The sequence below is a fragment of the Clytia hemisphaerica genome, unplaced genomic scaffold, assembly GCF_902728285.1.
Source record: "Clytia hemisphaerica strain Z4C2 unplaced genomic scaffold, Clytia hemisphaerica genome assembly, whole genome shotgun sequence".
Classification (NCBI taxonomy): Eukaryota; Metazoa; Cnidaria; class Hydrozoa; order Leptothecata; family Clytiidae; genus Clytia; species Clytia hemisphaerica.
The window spans coordinates 70,660-92,290 of NW_027104370.1; the positions used below are offsets into that span (position 1 = coordinate 70,660).

The 21,631-nt window shown below is 35.5% G+C and overlaps 1 protein-coding gene across 1 annotated transcript; it reads left to right on the top strand.

Moving 5' to 3' along the window:
• Positions 1-1,837: 1,837 nt before the first annotated feature.
• On the top strand, positions 1,838-21,425 carry LOC136818429 (integrin alpha-V-like). Its single transcript, XM_067074768.1, has 30 exons — positions 1,838-2,093; positions 2,629-2,753; positions 3,496-3,765; positions 4,895-5,023; positions 5,344-5,493; positions 5,949-5,993; positions 6,268-6,311; positions 6,815-6,928; positions 7,266-7,318; positions 7,621-7,729; positions 8,278-8,383; positions 9,116-9,213; positions 9,867-9,945; positions 10,325-10,370; positions 10,870-10,977; positions 11,442-11,497; positions 11,720-11,886; positions 12,328-12,542; positions 12,823-12,979; positions 13,567-13,689; positions 17,179-17,261; positions 17,800-17,889; positions 18,027-18,150; positions 18,505-18,606; positions 18,831-18,881; positions 19,252-19,371; positions 19,681-19,797; positions 20,135-20,233; positions 20,660-20,785; positions 21,197-21,425. The coding sequence occupies exons 1-30, from the start codon at positions 1,915-1,917 to the stop codon at positions 21,341-21,343; spliced, it is 3,432 nt and encodes a 1,143-aa protein (XP_066930869.1). The 5' UTR covers positions 1,838-1,914; the 3' UTR covers positions 21,344-21,425.
• The last annotated feature ends 206 nt before the right edge of the window (positions 21,426-21,631 follow it).

Sequence of the window (21,631 nt, forward strand, 5' to 3'; positions counted from 1 at the left end):
CGTCTAATCACTGTTACCTTCATTTCAATGTTTATTTTCGTTCATAACAGCAACCAAAAAGCCCGTAAAAATTCTTCTAGTTTGCTGGAAAATGCCCATTATTAGTTCAACTTAAAGCAGTGACACTTCTGATGCTGATGTTTATTATCCAATGCGATCGAATTCACAAGAATTGACAAGCTCTTTGGACTTGTCCCCGAAATTTCAGATCAAATTCAAAAATTTACTGGATCGCTTCAGATTATTTCAGCTCAGCTTCCAAAATGAGAAAAAAAAGATAAAAACATTGTAATTTTTTTGACTTTGTCGGGGCCTATGCGCGCAATTATCAATCGACGATTCCAGGCTAAAATCGAACTACCTGACTTTCTATTGTGCGCATGCGTAAGAAAAAACCACATATAATTAATACCTCCAACTTATATAGTCAAATCTTTCTTTCTTGATAAGTAGAAAAAAGTTTAAAGTAATTAAATCTTTATTGCTCGCCCAACTCGAGTTTATACATTGAAAAAATTCGCTCCTGTTGTATGGCGATTCTGCAGCGAAAAATATGCTGACATTGCCAACATTGCAGGGCTTTTACGCCGCTTAGGCTTTCTTGTTTTCTCTAACTTTAGTGAGGCTCACACAGCGATTGCGTGATGCTAAGATTGGACTTGTTTCATTCTGCAGTGCTGTCGTTTTGTATAAGATTCTCATCATTTCCACACTAAGATTCATCCATTTCTAGCGGAAAAAGACCAGGACTTTGGGTAGTTAAAAAAAAAGCTTTGGAAAGCTACGCAGTTTCGTGAAACACAAGTTTTCCCGTACTTTTAGAAACAAACCCTTTCCAATCTCGTGCTGGTTATCCCGGGGAAAATAGCAAAAAGATTCCAGAAAAGTGACGAGAATCCTAGTTCGGAAATGGGAATCTTATATAAAATGACAGTAATTGTAAATCTTAGGCTAGAGGAAGTACCACCGTATGTACAGGAAGTTGATTTTTAACGAAGAAAATTATAGAAAATCGCTGAAAAAAATCATAACAGTGCTTACATAACAAAATATAAATGACCACTAATCTTGCTACTAATTATTGTTTTGGAAATATTTTTCTTTTTCATCAGGGTACTCAAAAGAAAACTAATTAAATTGCTAATTTTAATGGTTTGTTACGAAGGTTTGACCTATATTGGTTAATGAGGGAGTAAATTGTTTTTCAGAAAATAGAAAAATTATGTGTTCATTAGCCAGAAGAAAATTGAAGCATTCATGTCATGTTGTCAAGTTGTGGATTTTTTCTAAAGGTTATTTTAAAGGTGTCTTTTTCTTGACTTTCAAAGACTTTGAGAAAGGTGCTTTGATATCTACATCCAAATTGCTGTTTTTAGTCAATTATCACAGTGGGGGCAAGTCAAGTTAATCAGTCAGTTACTGCTCAATCAAATGGTATATTATATTTTGTGTCAATTACAAAACGCTCAAATTACTATCAGTTTCAATGACAAATATTTCTGTTTCATATCCAAGAAATTGGATTTGGAAGTAAAAGAATTTTCATTATAAAGCTTTCCGGCGATAATTAACCAAGTTATGTTTCGATTCAACTAAGGAAATTGCTGTTTTCAAACGACTCATATCCGATTCTTGTGGGCGAAGAGTCTTCTTTCGTTTTTTTGCTTGGATAGTCATTTTAGTTTATGTTTTGGTAAGCGTCGCTGAGTTACAGAAAATTTGTTCAAAAATTAAGCATGTTTGAAAAACTACACAGCAAATTCATAGTTTTATTACCAACAAAGTAAATCTTGGAGTGTTGATTTTGATATACTGAGATTTTACTTATCTTGATTTTAGATATATTTAAATCTAAGTTATTGAATAAAACCGAAAAAATAATACTATAGTTGAATTTTATCAACAACAACGAAAATGTTGCTAAAAGCTCTCACATTCCAACTGGTGGTTGTGATGCTATTAAACATGGTGCTTGCCTTTAACATCGATAGTGATTCGAATCGCATAGAGTTCATTGATCCATTGTTGAGTGATGGAAACACAAATCTGTTTGGATACGCCCTTGGATTTTATAAGAAGAATGATGACGCAAGGTAAGTGCTCCAAACAACAGAACGCTATTTTCAACGCCCACCAAACGTACGACAAACTGGGGCGAAAAGTTTCAGCGAGTTAACGCATGTGTGTTTTTTCTGCGACGGGTACAGTTAGCTTCTGATTTATCTAGATTCTGACTTACTAAATTCTAGACAAGACAGGGAGAATTCTAACACAAAACTCCAACGCCCATCGAGTAAATTATATTTTGAAAATAAGCTTCTGTGCCTATTCGATAACCTTAAAACCCACTCCAAATCAAAGTGAACTCACTGTTCAGCGGAGTCTCTTCGACACAACTCTCCTTTTTCTCAAATGTCTCCTTAACTTGAACAAGTTTTATGGTCCCTTCAGCTAACAATGTCTTTGTACTGCAAAACTCGAGATTTCCTTAACTCGAAACTCGAACAAATTTGCGTTCCACGTGCGTGTTTGAGTTAAGGAGACTCCAACACTGTACGAATACTCTAATAGCCAATTTGTCTGTGAATAATTTTCACTTACAGTTGTAATTGAATTTTATTCTTGCAGACTGATTATTGGAGCACCAATGTATGATAACAAAACAGGAGCATTGTTGAGTTGTCGCGTCAATGGTGATGACAAATCATGTTTTCATATGAATGCTACCAATCCTAACAGTGAAGAAAGACAAGGTATTACTATCATCTCCAAACTGGCACGTACAAAGAATGTCTATCTAAGCTTGATTGTATGTTAGATACGTTAGATGGACGTTTTTCCGGGGAGAGGGCACTCGTTTACCTGACCCTCCGTAGGCGTGGTCCTTAAGGGTCCTTTTTCCAAGCTTCTCAAAGTTCATTATGTAGGGTCGAAATGAGCAAATATGAGAAAAAGTGCACTCAAACCCTCAAAGGGTGTAAAATAAAAGCCTAATAATTTTAGGCCGGGACGATGTTATTACGTTGTAAACTAGCCACGTAGGAAAATGTACTGTAATGGTTCTTTAAAAAAAACTTTAGTCTTTATCAGGTTTATTCAACATAATAGAGAGAACTTAATGGTCCTGAGATTTGAAGAATCAGACAGTGACAGCCTTTGATAAATGTAGTCAATCCTAGTACGAACCTCTACAATCGGACTCTTTCTGTGACTCTAGTTAAAACATTCAGCTTGAAAATAGTGGGAAATTCTCTCCATAACTCGATTTTTCTCTACAATTAGAAACTTTCTTTGATTCGAACTAAAACATTGGTCCTTTCAGCTTGAAAATAGAATCAAATATTCTCCATAATTCGATTTTTCTCTACATCGAATTAAAGTCTAAATCCTTTGACGATTAAATCAAAGACAGGAAACTGATGGAAAAAAAATTACATAAGCATTACTTTCTACTCTACTGTCTACTCTCCAATACCCTAATCTTGCTCTTTTTAGATCAAACATTGAAAGGAGAGGCTTTAGGAATTTCTATCTCAACCACCGATAACTCAATCATTGCATGTGCTCCGTTAGCTCACGGATTCCGCATCAAAAATGGCAAATGTTTTAACGAAACCTCTCAATCATTCATCGATCCATACACGTTGAATACCACCAATAAATTAGCCAAATCTTGTTACAGCCGACGAAATTACTTCATGGGAAGGTGTCCAGTCTTCACTGATGAGACCTCTTATAAGTACAGTGAAGTTCCATGCTACCAAAGTAAGAAAACTTATTAAATTGCATTTTTATTTTATTGTAGGCGGTAACCGATTTCGCCATTTGTTAGACCGAAATTTCGTCATCTTTTTTTAAAAATCCGGCAAATTTTGACCAAGTAGACACATAATCAACAGCCTTGAAATTAACACACAAAAAATTAACACGAATCTTATTGTTTTTTCAAGGAGACCACGGCTGGTTTTAATTTAAGGAAATTTTTCAATTTGTGTTAATAAATGACTAGTAATATTCGTGGAATAAGGTATTTGATGCCAAGTACATTGTAATCCTAAAAAAACCGTAAAACTTCTTCTTTCTCATTTGACATACCATTAAACGTTCATTGAGCTTCCATATTAAGACCATGTTCAGACGGTACGGTTCCGTATCGTTCCCCCGGGGGGGGGGGTACTTAGGCAAAATAGGTGCCAGGTATGTGCGAGCCATAAGGGTACCTTTTCTCAATCCTCAAAAGTCTCTAAAAGGGGTACAAATTCAAAAGTTAGTCTCTGAAAGGGTCCCAAAATCACGAAAATCAAAAATTTCTCTCTCAAAGGGTCACGATTTCCAAAAATTTTAACCAAAATTTGGTGAAAATCAAACCAAAAGTTGGAAAAAATGGACCAAAATTTAGGAAAAAGTCTCTCAAAGGGTCCCAAAATCACGAAAATTTAGTCTCTCAAAGGGTCGATTTTCGATTTTCGGCTCGGACATACCCGTCACCTCGCAAACCTAGTACCCCCCCCCCCGGGATCGTTCCCTAACAAGTGTGAACGTCAAAATTAAAAACGTCAATTCGCTCCACTGTTTTCATCGGAACGGAACTCTTCCGTTTTCTTACTCCGAAACGTTCCGAAGCCCCAAGGCCAATATGAACACTCTCGATCCGTAACGGAAACCATACCGGAACGATGCGAAACCGTAACGTCTGAACATGGTCTAAGAAGTTCGATCAGCACAGCGTTCTATGCCATCCAATTCCAACAGATTAGGTTTTACCATTCTAAAGGAATGATATGGGAAAATATGAAAAACACATTTTAAAGATAACTGGGTGACTTACATATTATTAGAATTCCATTGTGTTTTTATTTTTCATTTTTACTGTTTTCGTAACATTTCATTATAGATAGTCAACCGCACCCTGGAATCAGTAACTATGCCAATTGTCTACTTGGAAATGGCAACGTTCAATCTTTCAATTCAAATGGTTCACTCTATCAATTCATTTCGACTTCAGGGTCTGGAAAATACACAGGTGAATATACCATATTACTTTGAATGAACACCCCCTTCCAATGAACGCCTCCCCTCGGGAGGGGCGTTTATTTGAAACAAGAAGCTTTAAGGACGTATAATATTTAAAAGAAAACTTAGATCTAGGATAATAAATGTTTTCTTTTAGTATTCGAACTGAATTTACCCTCTTCTTTTAAACGCCCTCTTTGAATAAACACCCCTAAAAAAAATCAAAAAATTTGATAAACGCCCAGGGTGCAACTCTATCTTCAAGAGAGCAATAATTAATTAGGGATTGGAACAAACTTCTACGAATTCCTATTATTTTGTTCATCATAGGTGCTCTTGTAACGACAGCTGACGGAGAAAAAATCTCCAACTTTATGAATGTTTTGGATATTGATGATATGGGGAGTGATAAAGATTTCATCAACAATGGAAAAGTATTCGCTGATAAATTGGAATACACAAATCGAAGTTCATTATTAGGTAAACAGTTGTTGAAAACAACCATAGTCTTGATACATAATATTCATGATGTAATGTTTTATACGGAAGCATCCAAAAATGACCGGGTATTTGCCACTTCATTTAAACAATAGAATTGGTTGAAAACGCACGGGGTATTTTATTTGCTGATAAAACATTACGTCATGAAAATCATGAATCAAGCATGAGCTTCTGATTCTGCTTTAGGTGTATTCTTGATATTATGCGTATGCTTATGAATGAGTATGAATCAAAATTACTTCATTTTCTTGAAACACTCGAATCGAAAACACCGGAATTTGACCCTAAAAATAGCAACACATGGTCAAATTCTGGTTTTTTCATGTCTTTCCGATATGAAAAATGACGTTATCTTGACCTACGCATATCAAGAAAAGATACATGGCTAGTTGACTCTTTTATTGAAGGAAAATTTTGATATATTTTCATTTTAGGTTACAGCTCAATAAAAGGAAACTTTACCGGAAAATCTTTACCAGGTTTGTGATGTTATTTGCTGGTATAAAACATTTTCCAATGTCCATAACGCATTTTAGCCTTAGATAAACACTGAAATGGTCGACCCCTTTTAGCCGGCTCTTACTACGCCAGAGCTCAATTTTTCCATTTTAGCCCGGCCTTAATTTGATTATCTGGATATATTAAGTCGGACCATATTAGGTCAGCGACGAAAAGATAACGACAATTAGGGCCGGTGTAAAAAGGGCCGCTAAGGTAGATAATCAAAATAAACTTGACCTCATATATTTTTAGGGTTGGCATCGGGAGCTCCACGTTCACAGATTTTTGACGGAGAGGTTAGTAACGTTGAAATGATAATTTAGTCCGTCATTCATTTCCGTCATCCATTTTTATGGTCGTAGTTTCTCGAAATTGGATCGCTTTCCCAGGAGATTGATGGGTATATGCCGCCCGTCAGACCCTTAGTCAGACCGGGACTAAAAAGGTTTAAGAAATTGTTTGGTGAATTTACCCAATAGGGATCGGGACTAATTTGACCAAATTTCAATCTTAAAGACACTTGAAATCTTCCTATTGTTCCGACCGCTAGTGGGACTGAGATTTAATTTTTTTGATTTTTCCAACCCTTACAGAGATTTCCACGTTCTAAAAAAGCACCTTTAAGGGCGGCGCATACCCGTACCTTTCACTTGCCTAGCACCCCCTTGGGTCGCTTTCTAAAAAAGTAAACGTGAGTAAGTAATAAATTGCAGCCGAAAATAAGTGTTTCTAGAAATCAAACCTTACAATAAACAGCTTTAGATTGTACTGAAAATTAAATGTTGAAAAATTTGTTTAGGTCATGGTCTACCAACTTGAAATCAATTTAAATGGTAACTTGACCATCAGCAAGGATGACGATACCAAACTTGTTTTGATGGATAGAATCCCAAACCCTGTCACATCGAAAGGGGTGAGATTTAAATGTTAAGCAGATTATCTTAAACCAGCCAATGTGGCAAACTCATCCCCGTGTATCCCAGGCTTTATTCATGTTACTTATAGACGCCAGAGAATACCCTGGTGTTGGCTCTCAGAGGGCGAACTTCTCGAAACAATACGTCATAAAAAAATCTGACGTTACAAAGTTCAAAAAATAAACGCAACTTAATGCGCATCATTCACACTTTACATTTGATTTAGATACATTGAAACATTAAAAATTGGGTATATGTAATTTTTAGAGCTTCGGATGTTTCATACCGCCCATTTGACTCATATCAAAAGTTTTCATCATACTTCATTTTCAGGGACCAACAATGTATGGAGCTTCCTTGGCTGCTATTGACATCAATGGTGACGGGTGAGTAAAAAGATTTCCCAATAAAAAAAACTCATTTAGTTACGTTATATCGGTCGGGTTTTGGCAAACCTGCTTTTAACTTTTTTGTTGAAGAAGCAACCTCGATGAAGGCCAAACCATCATTACCATTGATCTTCTGGATCTAGCTTTAAGATCTTCGACTACAGGCAATAAGGAGCATAATTACATTTCTTGAGCTTACATTTACATCGTTTCCATATTTTTATGTAGAATTCCTTTGGCTAATTTTCAAAGTCTGATAATGTTACTGTGGTATAAAATATGTGTACTTTCGATTTCAGTTTCCAAGATTTGGCTATCGGTGCACCATTATTTTCGGATCAGTTCGGTAATCGAATCGGTCAGGATGAAGGTCGTGTTTTTATATTTATCAACAATGGAAAAGCTCAAGTGAGTCTGAACTTGTAACAGTTATTGAATTTTGATAATTAGAGCATGCTATATAAGCGTATTACACTTGACACTTATTTTCTCATTTTTTTCCCGGAAACAAAAATTGAAACTTACCGCCTTAAGTGGCAAGACCTAATATCTAAGAAAATTTCAAAATTCATGGCCTTAAAAACAAAATTTTATTATACATGAGATACACTCTAGTACAAAGTACACATACTCGAGGGAAGCTCCGATGCTGGTTCTCTTCTAATGCTATTTTGGCTAGACGTAAAACTGACATCCCATCTGAAATCCATACTTTTTACATAAGTGTTCCCGTTTCATATCAGACACATGTTCTATATCAGGACAGTGTCTGTTTATTGTTATATTGTGCTGATATAAGCAAACATGTCTTTCTTTTCCTCTTTCTGACCAATCTTGCTCCACACCCGTGTCAATTCAATATCCAAAAGCTTGTAAATCAAAATTGATGAGTAAGCAAACGAGATCACTCTTATTTAAAAACAACCTTTAAATCCAATCTTTTACGCCTTTTTTAGTTTGATTACGAGGTCAACATGACATTAACGGGTGAAAAACAAGAAGCAGCACGTTTTGGATCAAGCATCACGAATATTGGTGATGTAAACGGAGATGGAACTGATGGTACATTAGCTCTATTAATAGAATTCTTGTCTTATCTTTTAATTTCACGTTTCCAAAACAGTTGACACTCTCGAATTCGACGTTATACTATGGAGCTTTTCCAGAAATATTCCATGGCCCCATGTTGAGGATATCGAATATCCAGGGGGTTAATGATTTTTGTTCAACAGTGGATATCCAGGGGGTTAGATATCTTACAAGGGAATGGATATCCACGGGGTTAAATATCCACAAGGGAGTGGATATCCAGGGGGTAAGCATCTTTATAAGAGATGATATCCAGGGGGTTGAGCATATTTTGCAGAGTAGATATCCAGGGGGTTTTTGCGAATAAAGTAGGATATCCAGGGGGTTCTTCGATAATATTGAAAGTTACTCTCAGAAACGATGCTCTACTATTCGATATGCTCCCTTATTTGTTGAAAATCCGATTCCGCCTGAAAATCGATAAAGAGTTCAACTGTATCTCGATGGAACTGACATTTCACTGTTTTCACACTTCAAAATAATAGATTGAAGAGAGAATTGGTTTTATACGTTTCCGATTAGTGCGACGCGTTAGAGTTTCATACTGACGTGGTATGCTAAAGATATAATAAAAATATCTTGATGTGGTTGTCGAGACAGGGTTCCCAATTAGAGTCTCCTAAATGTTTAAAGCATAGAAAAAAAATGAACCATCTAGCTTCAAGCTCATTAGAACATAAATACGATTACCATTTCTTCATGCAGATTTGGCAGTAGGAGCTCCTTGGGGAGGAAAAGATGGCAATGGTGCTGTTTACATTTATAACGTCAGGGATGGAAAAATTGTCGACGTACCATCACAGGTAAGCTCATAAACTAAATTGGATTTTCAAAATAGTTATTTTTAAAGTCTGTCTCAAAATAATTTGCAACGGAGACAAAAAAGGCTATAACTTTTGACAGAATTCGAATTATATATCGATTTTGTGCTTGTTGAAAAGATAAACAGGAGCGGAATTTTACTTTTTGTCTCCACCACTGCAAATTATATTGAGACAAAGTTTAATTCATGTTCCCTGCATTGAAATTTGAAATTTTGTATACTTTTGTAGTAGTACCCACCGACATTTATAAATCCTAGATAGAGCTAAATTTGCCATCTTTGATCGTAATTTTATTTGAAAATTGTACCCGCAATAAAGCCGTTATAGCGTTAAAACTTTGCCTTACAACAGACGGCTCTACATCACAAGTGTTCAGGGAAAATAGATCTAGCGCTCTCGATGCATTACTATGTAGTGCTACCAGTATGGTAACGCTTTATGAAAAACTCCAATCAAAAGATTTTGTTTAGCCGGGATTAGAAACTGCCCCCAGGCTCAGTATTAAACTAAGTGCACTAACTAATTATTCTTGATATTCAATGGAGGAACAAGTAAAATTTTAACTTGTAATACGGACCATATTGGTTTTTGAGAACGTAACATTTCATCTATACTTCGAATAATTTTCGCAGATCTTACACGCTCCTGTTCCAAATGGTTTCTTTGGTCATTCAATTACATCATCCGTCATCGATACCCGAGTTTATCCAGGTATGTGGTGGAATAGATATAGATATAGAGTCGATGTTTTTACCAGGATATCCCAGTAATCTAGAACTTTTAGACAGTCTTTTGATTGTTTTCACGGGTCCACAGCCAGCTGACTCGGCTATCTATGAACTGAACGGAGCATTGGATGCCCGGGGATTAGAACTACGAACCCCTTGGATCAGGAATCTGACGCTATGACCACTAGGCCATCGCTCCTAAAGAATTAAGTAACTATCTGTTGCACTGACTTTCGCACTGTGCTTGCAGATTTCCGCTTAACCTGGGATTCATGGTAAAATTTTGAGAGCATCAAACATTAAAGCTTTTTCCCGATATGTTTTATTGAAACTAGACTTTATGAAAAATGTTTCTTTTTTAGCCATCGCTATCAGTGCACCGAACTCAAATCGTGTTTTTGTTTACAAGTGAGTACAGTACTTTAACTTTTCTCAATAAAACGGAATGTTTTCTGGCTGGAGGGAAAAGAGTAATCCAATTTATGATATGCACTATTGCAATGTCTTCTGGCATCACGGACCCAACAGCTGATTGGTTGTAAGTGACGTAAAATCAGTTATTACGTCACTTGCAAACCAATCAGCTTTTAGGTCGGTGAAAGACATTACAATATGGTGCATATCATGAATACGGGCTATAATAAGACTTATAACTTCGTTTAAAACGAGATGAGACGAAAGCTTTGCTTTGGTAAAATGCAACTTCATGGTTGGCGGAGGAGTGGAATCAATCCTTTTTCGGACGGAGTAGCGGAAAGTGACAAAAATTTAGAAGGAATTTCGGAAATTGGACCCTCTGACATCTCTAAGAACATCCCACTTGCTTACCAATTAATTCCAAATGTGATCTGATTGATATTCACAGGCGTGATTTGAGCTGATTTAACTTTAACGATATTTCCTTTAGAGCAAAAACAATCATTACATTAAAAGACAACTTATGGGTAGATCGTGTGACTGTGCCTACTGATATAAATGACGCGAATTGTGAATACAAAGAAACCAAATATGAATGGTTTGTAGTCTAAATTGTTATCTGACCTGCAGCCAACGTTACCTAGTAAATAGGAACTGAATCTTATCATAGTCCGTATAAAAAAACCCCGGTCTGGAAGCCTTTTGTTTTTTTCCATTGTTTCTTACTTGAACTTGCGATTAAGAAATTAGTTTGATCATGTGATTAAATCTTAAACCAATCCCAAGAGGAGTACTTGGTAACGTGATCAAAAACTGAGCAATTCGATTTTCATCTTTTTATATTAACAAAGGAAAAACCTAAAAACAAGTTACAGCCCAGAGTTTTTTATACGGACTATGATCTTATTATTTCTAGGGCTCTACTATGTACTGGCCTAGACCTAGCTTACAATTCGCTGAAAGAAACACCTAAAACTTTGTCGAAATTTTGGATAGATTTATTTGCTAAGAAGTTTAAAAATACTAATAACATATATTTACACTTAATAATTTCTTTTTCAGTATTTACTTTCAAGCGAATATTCAAGATGAGAGCACCAACGCCCCTGAAACTTTTGGTATGGTCTACGCCCCTTGTTTAACTATTTCATAGAAATGATTTTCAGTATAGCAAATTTTTCAAAGCTGATTAGGCAAACAAAGCTACCATTATACGGCCCTGTGTATGTCCTTTGTTTTTAGACTTGAATTTTATTTGGATTGAGTAAATTCAGCTGACCTTGATTTGTACATACTCAAGTATCAATAACTATATTTCATTTTCCATCTCTTTTCCACAGATGTTGAAATTCAATTTAGAACAGACGTTCGGGAGTCTGGTGAAGGAAGCCGAGCTTTCATTTTCGACAACGTCACTCAGACGTTGACAAGCAACTTGGTTCGCAATGTCACTTTCAAACGTGGCGAAAAGAAACTGTACCGACACAAACTTTACTTCTCTATCGCGGTGAGAAAAATTGTTCTCTATAATACGTCTAAAATTCTTTCCGACGTGTTTTTAAGTAAATAGCACCCTGTTTCACAGCCCCGGTGGAACTTTTTCCCACAAGCGGGGAGAATTTCGAATGGGGATTAAATTAAGGTAATTTTCCCAGTGTGGCTAAAATTCTAGGGTTTTTTCCCACCGGGACGATTTTTTTGCCAAATATCCCAGTGGGGTGGGGATGACACAGGGGTGTTAAATAGTAACAATAAAGAAAAATCGGCTATTTTCCAGTTTTTCTGTTACTTTTAAGAAAACATACGATTTGAAAGTAATAGTTAACTTAACAAAGACTTGCTTGATGGCATTCTAAATTCAGAACGTCATAACTAGCTCTTATATATCAAGATTATAGCTCATTCTATAAGAAGTCACTGGATGATAGTCATGGTTTTCTTTTCTTAGAGAGCAACAAACTTCGAAGAAGCAGTCAGTTTGACGACATCTTACAAAGCAGCTGACACAAAGAATAACTGTGGAGACGGACCCTGCGCTATTTTGGATCAATTTGGAACACAAAAAGGCGCTATCGAAGTCAAATATTTGAGACAATGTGGTACAGATCAAATTTGCGATGTCAATCTGGATATTATATCCAGTGAAATTCGAGTCCTAAAAGGGTAAAATCAGTTTTCCATTTTTTGAACTTGTATTGCCATTTTTCTTGTGGTTTTAAAATATCCAATCAAATTTCCACCAAAGCAGCCTCAGAAGTCTGAAACATATTAGTTTTTCTAAGAGCCGTTTGTTTACTGTCGAATGAAAATTCTGTTCTTTCAAATTAAAACGGTCGTTTTAGGGGTCTAACAGGAAAGGGGCACAGGTAATAAATTTGCACTCGTTTTGTCCTAAGTGACAAAGGCACATCAAATATCTAATTCTTCATGACTCCTTTTTTAGAGCCTCTTCAGTGGTTGAACCATTATACATCGGTTCATTCAACAATGAAGTAAAACTGATTGCCAATGTAAAAAACTGGAACGAATCTGCATATCAAGCCAAAATGACCATCCATTTTCACGAAGATTTCACGCTCCTATCACTCACTGCTAACACGGTAACTAATTCAAACACATTCAAAACCTCTTAAAAGATATCACTTACCGAAAGAGCTGTCAAGTCGTCTCTATGGCTTTCGAAGTTTTCATAACATTTTCTCAGTTAAATACTAGCAAGGGGCATAAAGGGAATTAACGGTTCAAATTTGTTAACAAATTTAAGCATTAATTAAGACGGCTTTCTTGTCTTCACTCGATATAATAGCGAGTTTATGTATTCGAGATAAATTGAGGGGGACGGTATAAAGTAAAGTTGACATGTTTCAAAATTCATCGTCCACTTTGCTCGACGACGGTAAAAAAAAAAAAATACCGTTGTCTGTTTAGGTGAGAAATACGATATAGAGCCATACATCAACTATCGACTTTGTTTTGTACCATTTCACTTACCGTCGCCCTCAATATCCCCCGATACATAAACTCGGTAATAAACGGCACACGACAGATGGAATTCGGTGATTAAAATTTTGTTTGAAATAATTGAGAATTCATCACAATAACGATACTTTCTTCTCCAGCCTAAGGTTTACGGGCTTAACTATTCAGGCACGATTTTCTACTGCAATTGTACTAAATTTGATTACAGATAAACGCAAAAAGGGAATACGATGGACTAGCAGCGAATTACACTGAAGGCAACACCACTTTCAATGGAACAGGAAATCTCGTCAAATTCTTATTGGATAACCCGATACTGGAAAATGAAGTGGTAAGTCTGATTTTCTCCCGGTTTTCTGTACAATATTCACTTACAAGATGTACGTTTTATTTTTATGGTATAAATACCATTCCAACGAATAACTTAAATAGTTTGATATCTTTAACCTGTTGCATTAGGACGAGTTGTATGAGACAGGAACTTTAATGTAAAAGTGATCTGAAGATCTGAATGTTTGAAATTTTGAGAATTGGATTCAGGCGTTGCAATGCAATTTATTGCCACATACTATATATTTCTTCTTCCTAACTAAAGGGGCAATCAATGGATATTTTGCAATCATCTGTCCGCATTTTAGTGTGACTTTGAAAACTTTGAAAATAATTTTTTTTGCAAAAAATGAAAACAAATTCTCGTGAATAATTTTCCTTCGTCAAGAGTACAAAGTTGCTTTTGAAAGTTTTCAAGATATCGCAAATTTTTGAATAAATAACGAAATTTAATTTGAAGAAATGCGTAAGTTTACCGTACTCTATTTGTCATGGTACTAATCAGGGTTAAGGATTACAAATATCTTCAAAAATTTGATATTAATCAAAAACATATCCCTGGGTAGATCTCTTAAGGGCTCTGACCATAGTCAGAAAATTGATTTTAGTTTCTGAACATAAAAGTTATGTTTTAGATTCTTTAACATTTTTAACAAAGAATCGCCTTTATGAATTGCTCTTTAATCAAACCCCTTAAGAGTAATTAAAAACTTATTTGCAAAAATGACGTTATGAGCTTTAAAAAGACGTTGCATTATGTTGCATCACCTTCTTTTATAAAAAGTGCTAAGTTTTAATGGGTAATTAACCTTTTTGTTTCGAACTTTTTTCAAACTGTCCGCAAAGAATTGAACTATTTTAAATTTTGCGGAAAATTTTTCTAAAAAGATGTGTCAAAAGTTATGACTGTTTTTTTAAGCAAAATTCAGATTAAAAATTGATGAAACACCACTATTTTGAAGATTTTGAGACAAAGAAGCATTTACAAAAATTTTCCGCAAAAATTTTTATTGTTCGGTAAAAGATACACCATCTACTGCGAAAACTTTTTCAAAATGTTTTTTCTTCGCCGAAACTAAGCTCTTCAAAGTTGAAATACTCTTCCTCGCAAAAGTCTTCATTTTCTTCTTCATCAAATTTTTTCAATGCAATGTTTAAATTTTCAGATTCAAGAATAGTTGGCCTAACAGAAAATGTATAACATGCCATAGTTTTGTTGATGTAACCAGTCAGAAAACACATTTTAAACACGGCAATTATGAAAAATTCACTATGGTCAGAGCCCACGCGATTTTTTATCACCGTGTCGAGAAAAAAGCGTGGTCCCTAGCGAAAATCAAAACCGCTGAGGAAAAAATGGCACGTATGGGTATATTATAATATAGATTAGGGTTCTTCATTGATAAAATCATATTTCAAAACTTTATCACATCAATACAATTTTTTTGTTTCTTTTTGAACAAATATGTAAATTTTCAAAAATTAAAATTATGCTGAAACCAACCTAAGAGTTAACAGCTGGGACATATAATATTACAAAAGTATCAAGATATAATACCGACTTTAACTTGTTTAAGTATCCTAGATACTGTCGTATTTGAAATGACCGTTTGAGTTTACTTGAGTTTTTTTTTAAATAGAGCATGTATGTATTTATAATCGTCGCACTTTAAGCTCTATGAAAGTCGGTTGGTACCTGTAATGGTTGATTCGTTGGTAATGATGCTTTTCATGGAATTTGTCGAACGGACCATTATAATTGAATTTGTATTTCCCAATGCAATTTCCATCAGTGCCTTTAATCCACCAACCCGTGAATTGATAATCCTTTGCACAATTACAAGAAGAATAGTCATCATTATCCTTGTCCCAGGTCGAAAATTCGACTTTGTTTTGGTAATCTGCGAACTGAGTTGCTGATTTCTGAGTTCCACCACTAACGTGTAAAAGATAATTACTTCGTTCGCTATCTACCTGGAAATGTGTGAATGTGTTGTTATACCAGCTTGTATACCCAAGAAGTTTCATTTGAACCTTTAATTCTGATCCTTTTGGGTAAACAGCCTGTGCAGATAAAACATGTATGTTTTCATTTCCAAACCAAAATTCCCGATGCAGTTTCCCAAAGCCAACCTGGTTAGTAGGAAAATTGAAAATTAAGGCGACAAGTCGTTTCTTTGAGCGATGTATGTTTTAAATCTTTCACAAATTTAATTTGAGCAACAGAGCAATAACTAATAAAAAAAAAAGGTGAATAACTTACCTTGTATTCATCCCATCTTCTGAAGAAATTGACCGATCCATCCATACGTCTTTGAATAACGGTCCAACCGCCTCCTGATGTTGTTTGATCACAATAAACTTGAGTCATTCGATATCCGTTCATTGTGACCTTATAATAACCATCAATAGCCATCCCGTTTTGCCTGTGTGCTAGGCAGTCACGTTCTGGTTTTATATTTCGGCAATCACAGTAGAATTTCGTAGGAATGGTCAAATCATCTTTACAAATACATGAACCACATTTACCTGGAGCGTGGAGCATGCAATAGGTGGAAGAAAGTTTTAATCTTTCTAATAATTTTGTATAGTTTGCTTGAAGTCGTTTAAAATCATTTTTTAAACTGCTAACATCGCTGCTAGAACTGTCTGCATGCACAAGGCAGAGAATGAAAGATAAAACGTTGATAATTGTGACACATATCATGATACGTCTTTTCTCTCCAATCGCCTTTCAATCTTTGATGAAATTTGAAGATACTGGACGGGTTATCTTTCGATGAAACAGGTACAGCAGGTTCCTGTACATATTGACAGGTGTTAATTTACCAAGTAAAAGCTTGGAGTTTTCATTTTACAAATTTTTGTTGCAACCATTTTTCTGGTTACGAAGAGACAAACGAAAAATAGACTTCACATTCTTTATAATTTTTCAAACTTAACTCTAAGGTATTTATTTACTTTCTCCAAACTAATTTAACTTTCCTTTTTTCGTTTTGGTGCTACTTTTGGATTTCCAGGTAATGTTGCTATGCAGCAAAAGCTTGATGTCATATCTTCGCGAAAGAATTTAGGCTACAGAATCATCTTCTTTTCATGGTTCTGGCTTAAATTTTCCTTTAACAGCGCGAATGAGCACGGTCTAAATTATTAGAAAGTTTGCAATTAAAGTACACCTTCTTTTATAAGAACCAGTAAATTTTGACTTAGGATGAGCTGTCTTAATTTTTTGAAATTTTAATGTTTTTACAGTGAAAAATTGGATTTAAAATCTGGTAAAATATGTTTAAATCAGTACTGTACTTTCTTAATAGTTTCGAAATCTGAGGCTCCGATTATTCATACTTTGTTCTTAGGTTTTGTTCAATTTTCAGCCTTGTGTTCTTGTAAAATGGTTCCTATAAAACAAACATGTACTAATTTCCAGCTAAGTATTCATTTCTAAAACTTCACAAACACAATTATAATGTTTTTTATTTTGCATCTTTAGGTCACAGTGGAAGCTCAATTTATTGTAAAGTATCTTGCCAAGCCAAAGTTTTTCGAATACCCATTCAAATTACATGTCAACTCGTAAGTATTAACAGTTCTTTGTTCGACCTAAGATCAGTCTGATTTTCCCTTTTCCCAGTGTTGCAAGATTACTTACTACAATAAAATACCTTAGATATTTCTTCCCGAAAACGGCCAGTTAACAGCGAGTTTATGTATGTGTGTTTTTCAACGACGGAGACGGTAAGGTCCTAATTTGACTATATCCTGACCAGCTGAGGACGACGGTAAATCAGCACTTTTACCGTCCTCGATTTTGCGGGGCGGAATTGCGGGTTTTTCCAAATCGCTTCAGTCACTCTACCGTCCTCAAAAGTGCAAATACATAAACTCGGTAACATGTCTTTAACAGCGCCTTTTCGATTTATGAGAATACGCTCCTTCATTTTGTTTCAGTTTGTTTTGAGCTACTTACACTCTTAATCTTTTCTAAAATTTCTAAATTGAATTAGAGCTGCTGCAAGTTTCAAAATGACCACTTCTTGAAAAGTAATTGCTTCTTTAGTTGGTCTCCCACCCACACGACCAAACACATGATTCATTTTCCTCTTCCACTTAGAACCGGTCACGATGCCAACGCAACAAACAATGACGTCACTGTTGATCTACCAATGAAAATACAAACTTGTGTCCAAATCTCTCTTGATCAGTAAGTCATCAAAACATCTTAATCTTCAATTAGTTAAAGTTAAGACACCATGTCTCATGAGTATTATGTATTTAAAAGTCAATCTATTCAGCTAACCAACCCTATCTATCACGAAGTTACCGAATTTCTTTTTCCAGAGCTGATGTTGAAAGTGAAAAGCGGATCAAAGCACAAGTCTTGGTGTACAATGATACTCAGAAACCGATTTCTAAGCCCTCAACTGCACGAGAGGCTGGTCCCATTGTCTCTTACAATATTCTGGTAAGTTTCTGTTCTAATTATGAAAAATAAATTAGCAGCACAATGGCAAAAGAACCAGAAATTTAATGCAAATTCAGAGACGCGTAGTCTGAATCGCCGACCTTTACAAAACTGCCGATAGTATATCACAAATCCGTTAGTGGAAGCCATAATGCAGTCTTAGAGACCCGCTGTAGAGCAAATGCAGAGACGCGTAGTCTGAATCGCCAACCTTTACAAAACCACCGATAGTATATCACAAAGCCAAGATGCAGCCTAAGAGACCCTCTGTAGAGGGTCAGTTTAATCAAAATTGACTATTTACTTTTTTAGGTTTCTTTAGTCAAATTGCACACAGTTTATTTTTCTTTACAGGTACAGAACAGTGGTCGAGTACCCATTGAAAATATGTCGCTGGATGTGACCCTTGTTGATAAAGTTCAAAATCAAAATCTCATTTACATTTCTGATTTATCGGTAAGTTACTACCCAGCTAGCACACAACTTTCTTTCAACGTTCATCTAACGTTCTATGGACATTGTGAAGGTTAAATAAACCAATTCTGCACTTGCCCTGACTCACGAAAGAAGTCATAGAACAGTTTTGTAGATACTGAATCATGAATCAACTAACCATAAACACTATATTGAACATTATATAATATTTAGCATTTTCCGGAAGACTATCCTTTACATTCTAGATCGAAGGTAGACCTTGTCTATTGAACAATATTAATGTTGGAAAGTTGACTGTAAGTAATGTTGTCCTTCTAAAGATATTCAAAATATCCTCAGATTGCTCTCACTAATTCGAACTCCAATGGGGAATCTTATTTGTTCGAATAACAGAGAGATTCGAATTATAGAAAGTATTGGGTTTCTCCTTGACTGGGACTAGAAACAAGTTCGAATTATTGAAAGATTCAAGTAATTTAAGTCCGAGCAAGCGAGAGTTTTGGTACTTAAAAAGAACTTGCAATCAATACTGCCTTCGGCACAAAACATCTAAAGAGTAGGAAAAAAAGTAGGTATTGCTCATAGCAAGTAGAATGCTTGACAAATAAACTCCTTTCTCTGTTTTCTCACCATCTGCCCATCTGATCATCTCGTCATTGTTCACAGGGAGACAATGACATTCAACCTCAATTAAGACGAACGAACGAAACGACAAAAGACATCACCGCTCGTCGAAAACGACGTGCCACTCATGCGCAGTTGACAGATACCCGTCCTCCTATAATTGTAAGCCATTAACTGATAAAGAGGCTTTTGTAGGTTTTTAAATTAGAATCTAGATATAATCTGCACATTGGATATTTCTAGCCTTGAAAATTTCTCTCGAATCCATCTTATTATAAAGCCCGAGTTAAAGATTTCTTCAGCAGAATAAAATTTTTTCATGGTTTTGATAACTCTTCGTTTCGTCTAGAAGCATTTGTCAAAACTCAATTTTTTGACCGTAAAATATTCTTACCCAGCTACCTACATGATAAAAACATATAACAAGTACTGATTTTGAGCATCTGAACTGACATTATCTGCTACCTTTAGGATTGTTTGAATGGCGATTGTGTGACAATGACGTGTGAAAATGTTTTGAACGTACCAGTTGATGGCATTCAAAGATTGAGGTTGACTATGGCTGTTTACTTGGAAACATTGCAAAAGGTATTTAGACGCTGTTATCCTGAAAGGAACTAAAAATTCATTGTGTTTCGCGGTCCATCATCAACATAAGTGAAGTTAGTATATAAGATGGTAGTGAGCTATCCAGACTAAATTCAAAACACTCTAGTTGAATACCGTATTGATGCTCTTCAATTCGACTTTCTATTATTCCACAGGCTCCATTATTCGGTAATATTGAAAGTAACCGTCAACAAGAAACTTTCTACTTATTAGATGAAAATTCAATTCCCCGTGAAACTCAAAATACGGAGCATTTTGTTCCAGTCTTGTTATCCTTATGTGTCATACATTTTACTCTACTGTTTTATTTTTTCAGTTTGAATCGGAAGAGATGGTGATTCAGGTCACTCCACGATTCGGGGGAGAGTATGGAACAGTTACTGAACAAGCTAATGAATGTCCTACCACTATTGAAGTAAGCATGATTAGGTCATCCATTCTTCAGATTTTGATCCGAAAGTTCTTATTCAAAAATAATCGTACACTTTTCATTTATTTGGATCCTTTAATAAAAACCTCACATGTTTATTTTCAAAGATTTCATGAAAAACATAGATCCGGAGAAATCAATCTCGTACCCAGGGCTATTTTATAGACTTCGGTACAAATGTGACCTTTCTTGACAGCTTTATCGGAATCTTAACTTGGCGAACTAAGAAACTGGCTTCGAGTTTGCTGAAAGATTTCTATAATTGATATTCACAAGTCTATTTTCTTCTATCTGCCGAGAGTGCTCGATGATATCAGAGCTTCAAATTAAAAGAAAGAGAAATAAAAATTGATAATTGATGTTTTTAAACTGAAGGAATGAGTGAAAATTCGTATCTGCCTTTATCCTTAGCTTCGACAACCGTTCAAGAAATCGGAGCCAATTTTGATAGCCAGGAGAGTTGAATGGTGGGTCATTCTGGTGGCCATCGTCGGTGCTCTAATCATTCTCGATATCTTCTGTGTCATCTTATACAGGGTGAGTACACGTTTTTATAAGAACAAACTGTATAAGAATGTAAAACTTGAAGGACTCTAAAACACCTGATTTCATAGATCTTAGTAAAACTTAGTAAAATGGACAAAAATACTCACGATGATGAAATTAAGAACATGTTAAGTAATTTTTAGGCTTTAAAACTCAAAAAGTTGAGAGCACGCCCCAAGGCAATTTGAATGTTCTTGAAAAAAACTTATAACAAGTCAAGTATAAAAAACTTGTAACAAATAAAGTTTAAAAAACTTGTAACAAGTTGAGTATACAAGCTCAAAAGCATTTAATATTGAAGTTGTTAAGCTTTTTAAAAAGTTTTTTGACCCCACACAGTATTTTGCAAATAATTTCTTAAGGACCACATTTAACTTTTGACTATCCTTCATTTTTTCCTAGATTGGTTTTTTCAAGAGACAGCGCTACGAAGATACTCAACCACTGACTGGAACTCCAAATGCTCACATTGCGTACATGGAGAAATACAAACATAAAGGAAACGGTGGTGATGATGGTATCTCAACCACTAGTAGTGATTTCGATTAAATAAATTTTCAACAATTCAATATTTTTTAGTATGCAAAATAGCCCCTCTATCAGAAACACTTACGTCGTTTAAATGTTTGGGGACGTTTTTGAGGGTAGGTGGCCATTATAAACGTTAAGACAGACTTTTTTTTACATTTCGTGCCAGCTGACTGGATAGTAGTAGATAGGTGAGCAACTCTTCATTATAGTAGGGGGAAATTTGTTCGTTTTTTTGAGGTCGCTCGATTTTTTTAGTCAAAGCACTTGTTATACATTTTTGAAAAGCTAAGGGGTAGGGGAATCAAA

Bases quoted from the DNA above. Each gene is read 5' to 3' on its own strand.
- LOC136818429 (XM_067074768.1), top strand. From the start codon at position 1,915: ATGTTGCTAAAAGCTCTCACATTCCAACTGGTGGTTGTGATGCTATTA. The intron at 18,151-18,504 runs GTAAGTTTCTGT...TTTTCTTTACAG, and splicing joins TTGTCTCTTACAATATTCTG to GTACAGAACAGTGGTCGAGT. The intron at 18,607-18,830 runs GTAAGTTACTAC...TTTACATTCTAG, and splicing joins TTTACATTTCTGATTTATCG to ATCGAAGGTAGACCTTGTCT.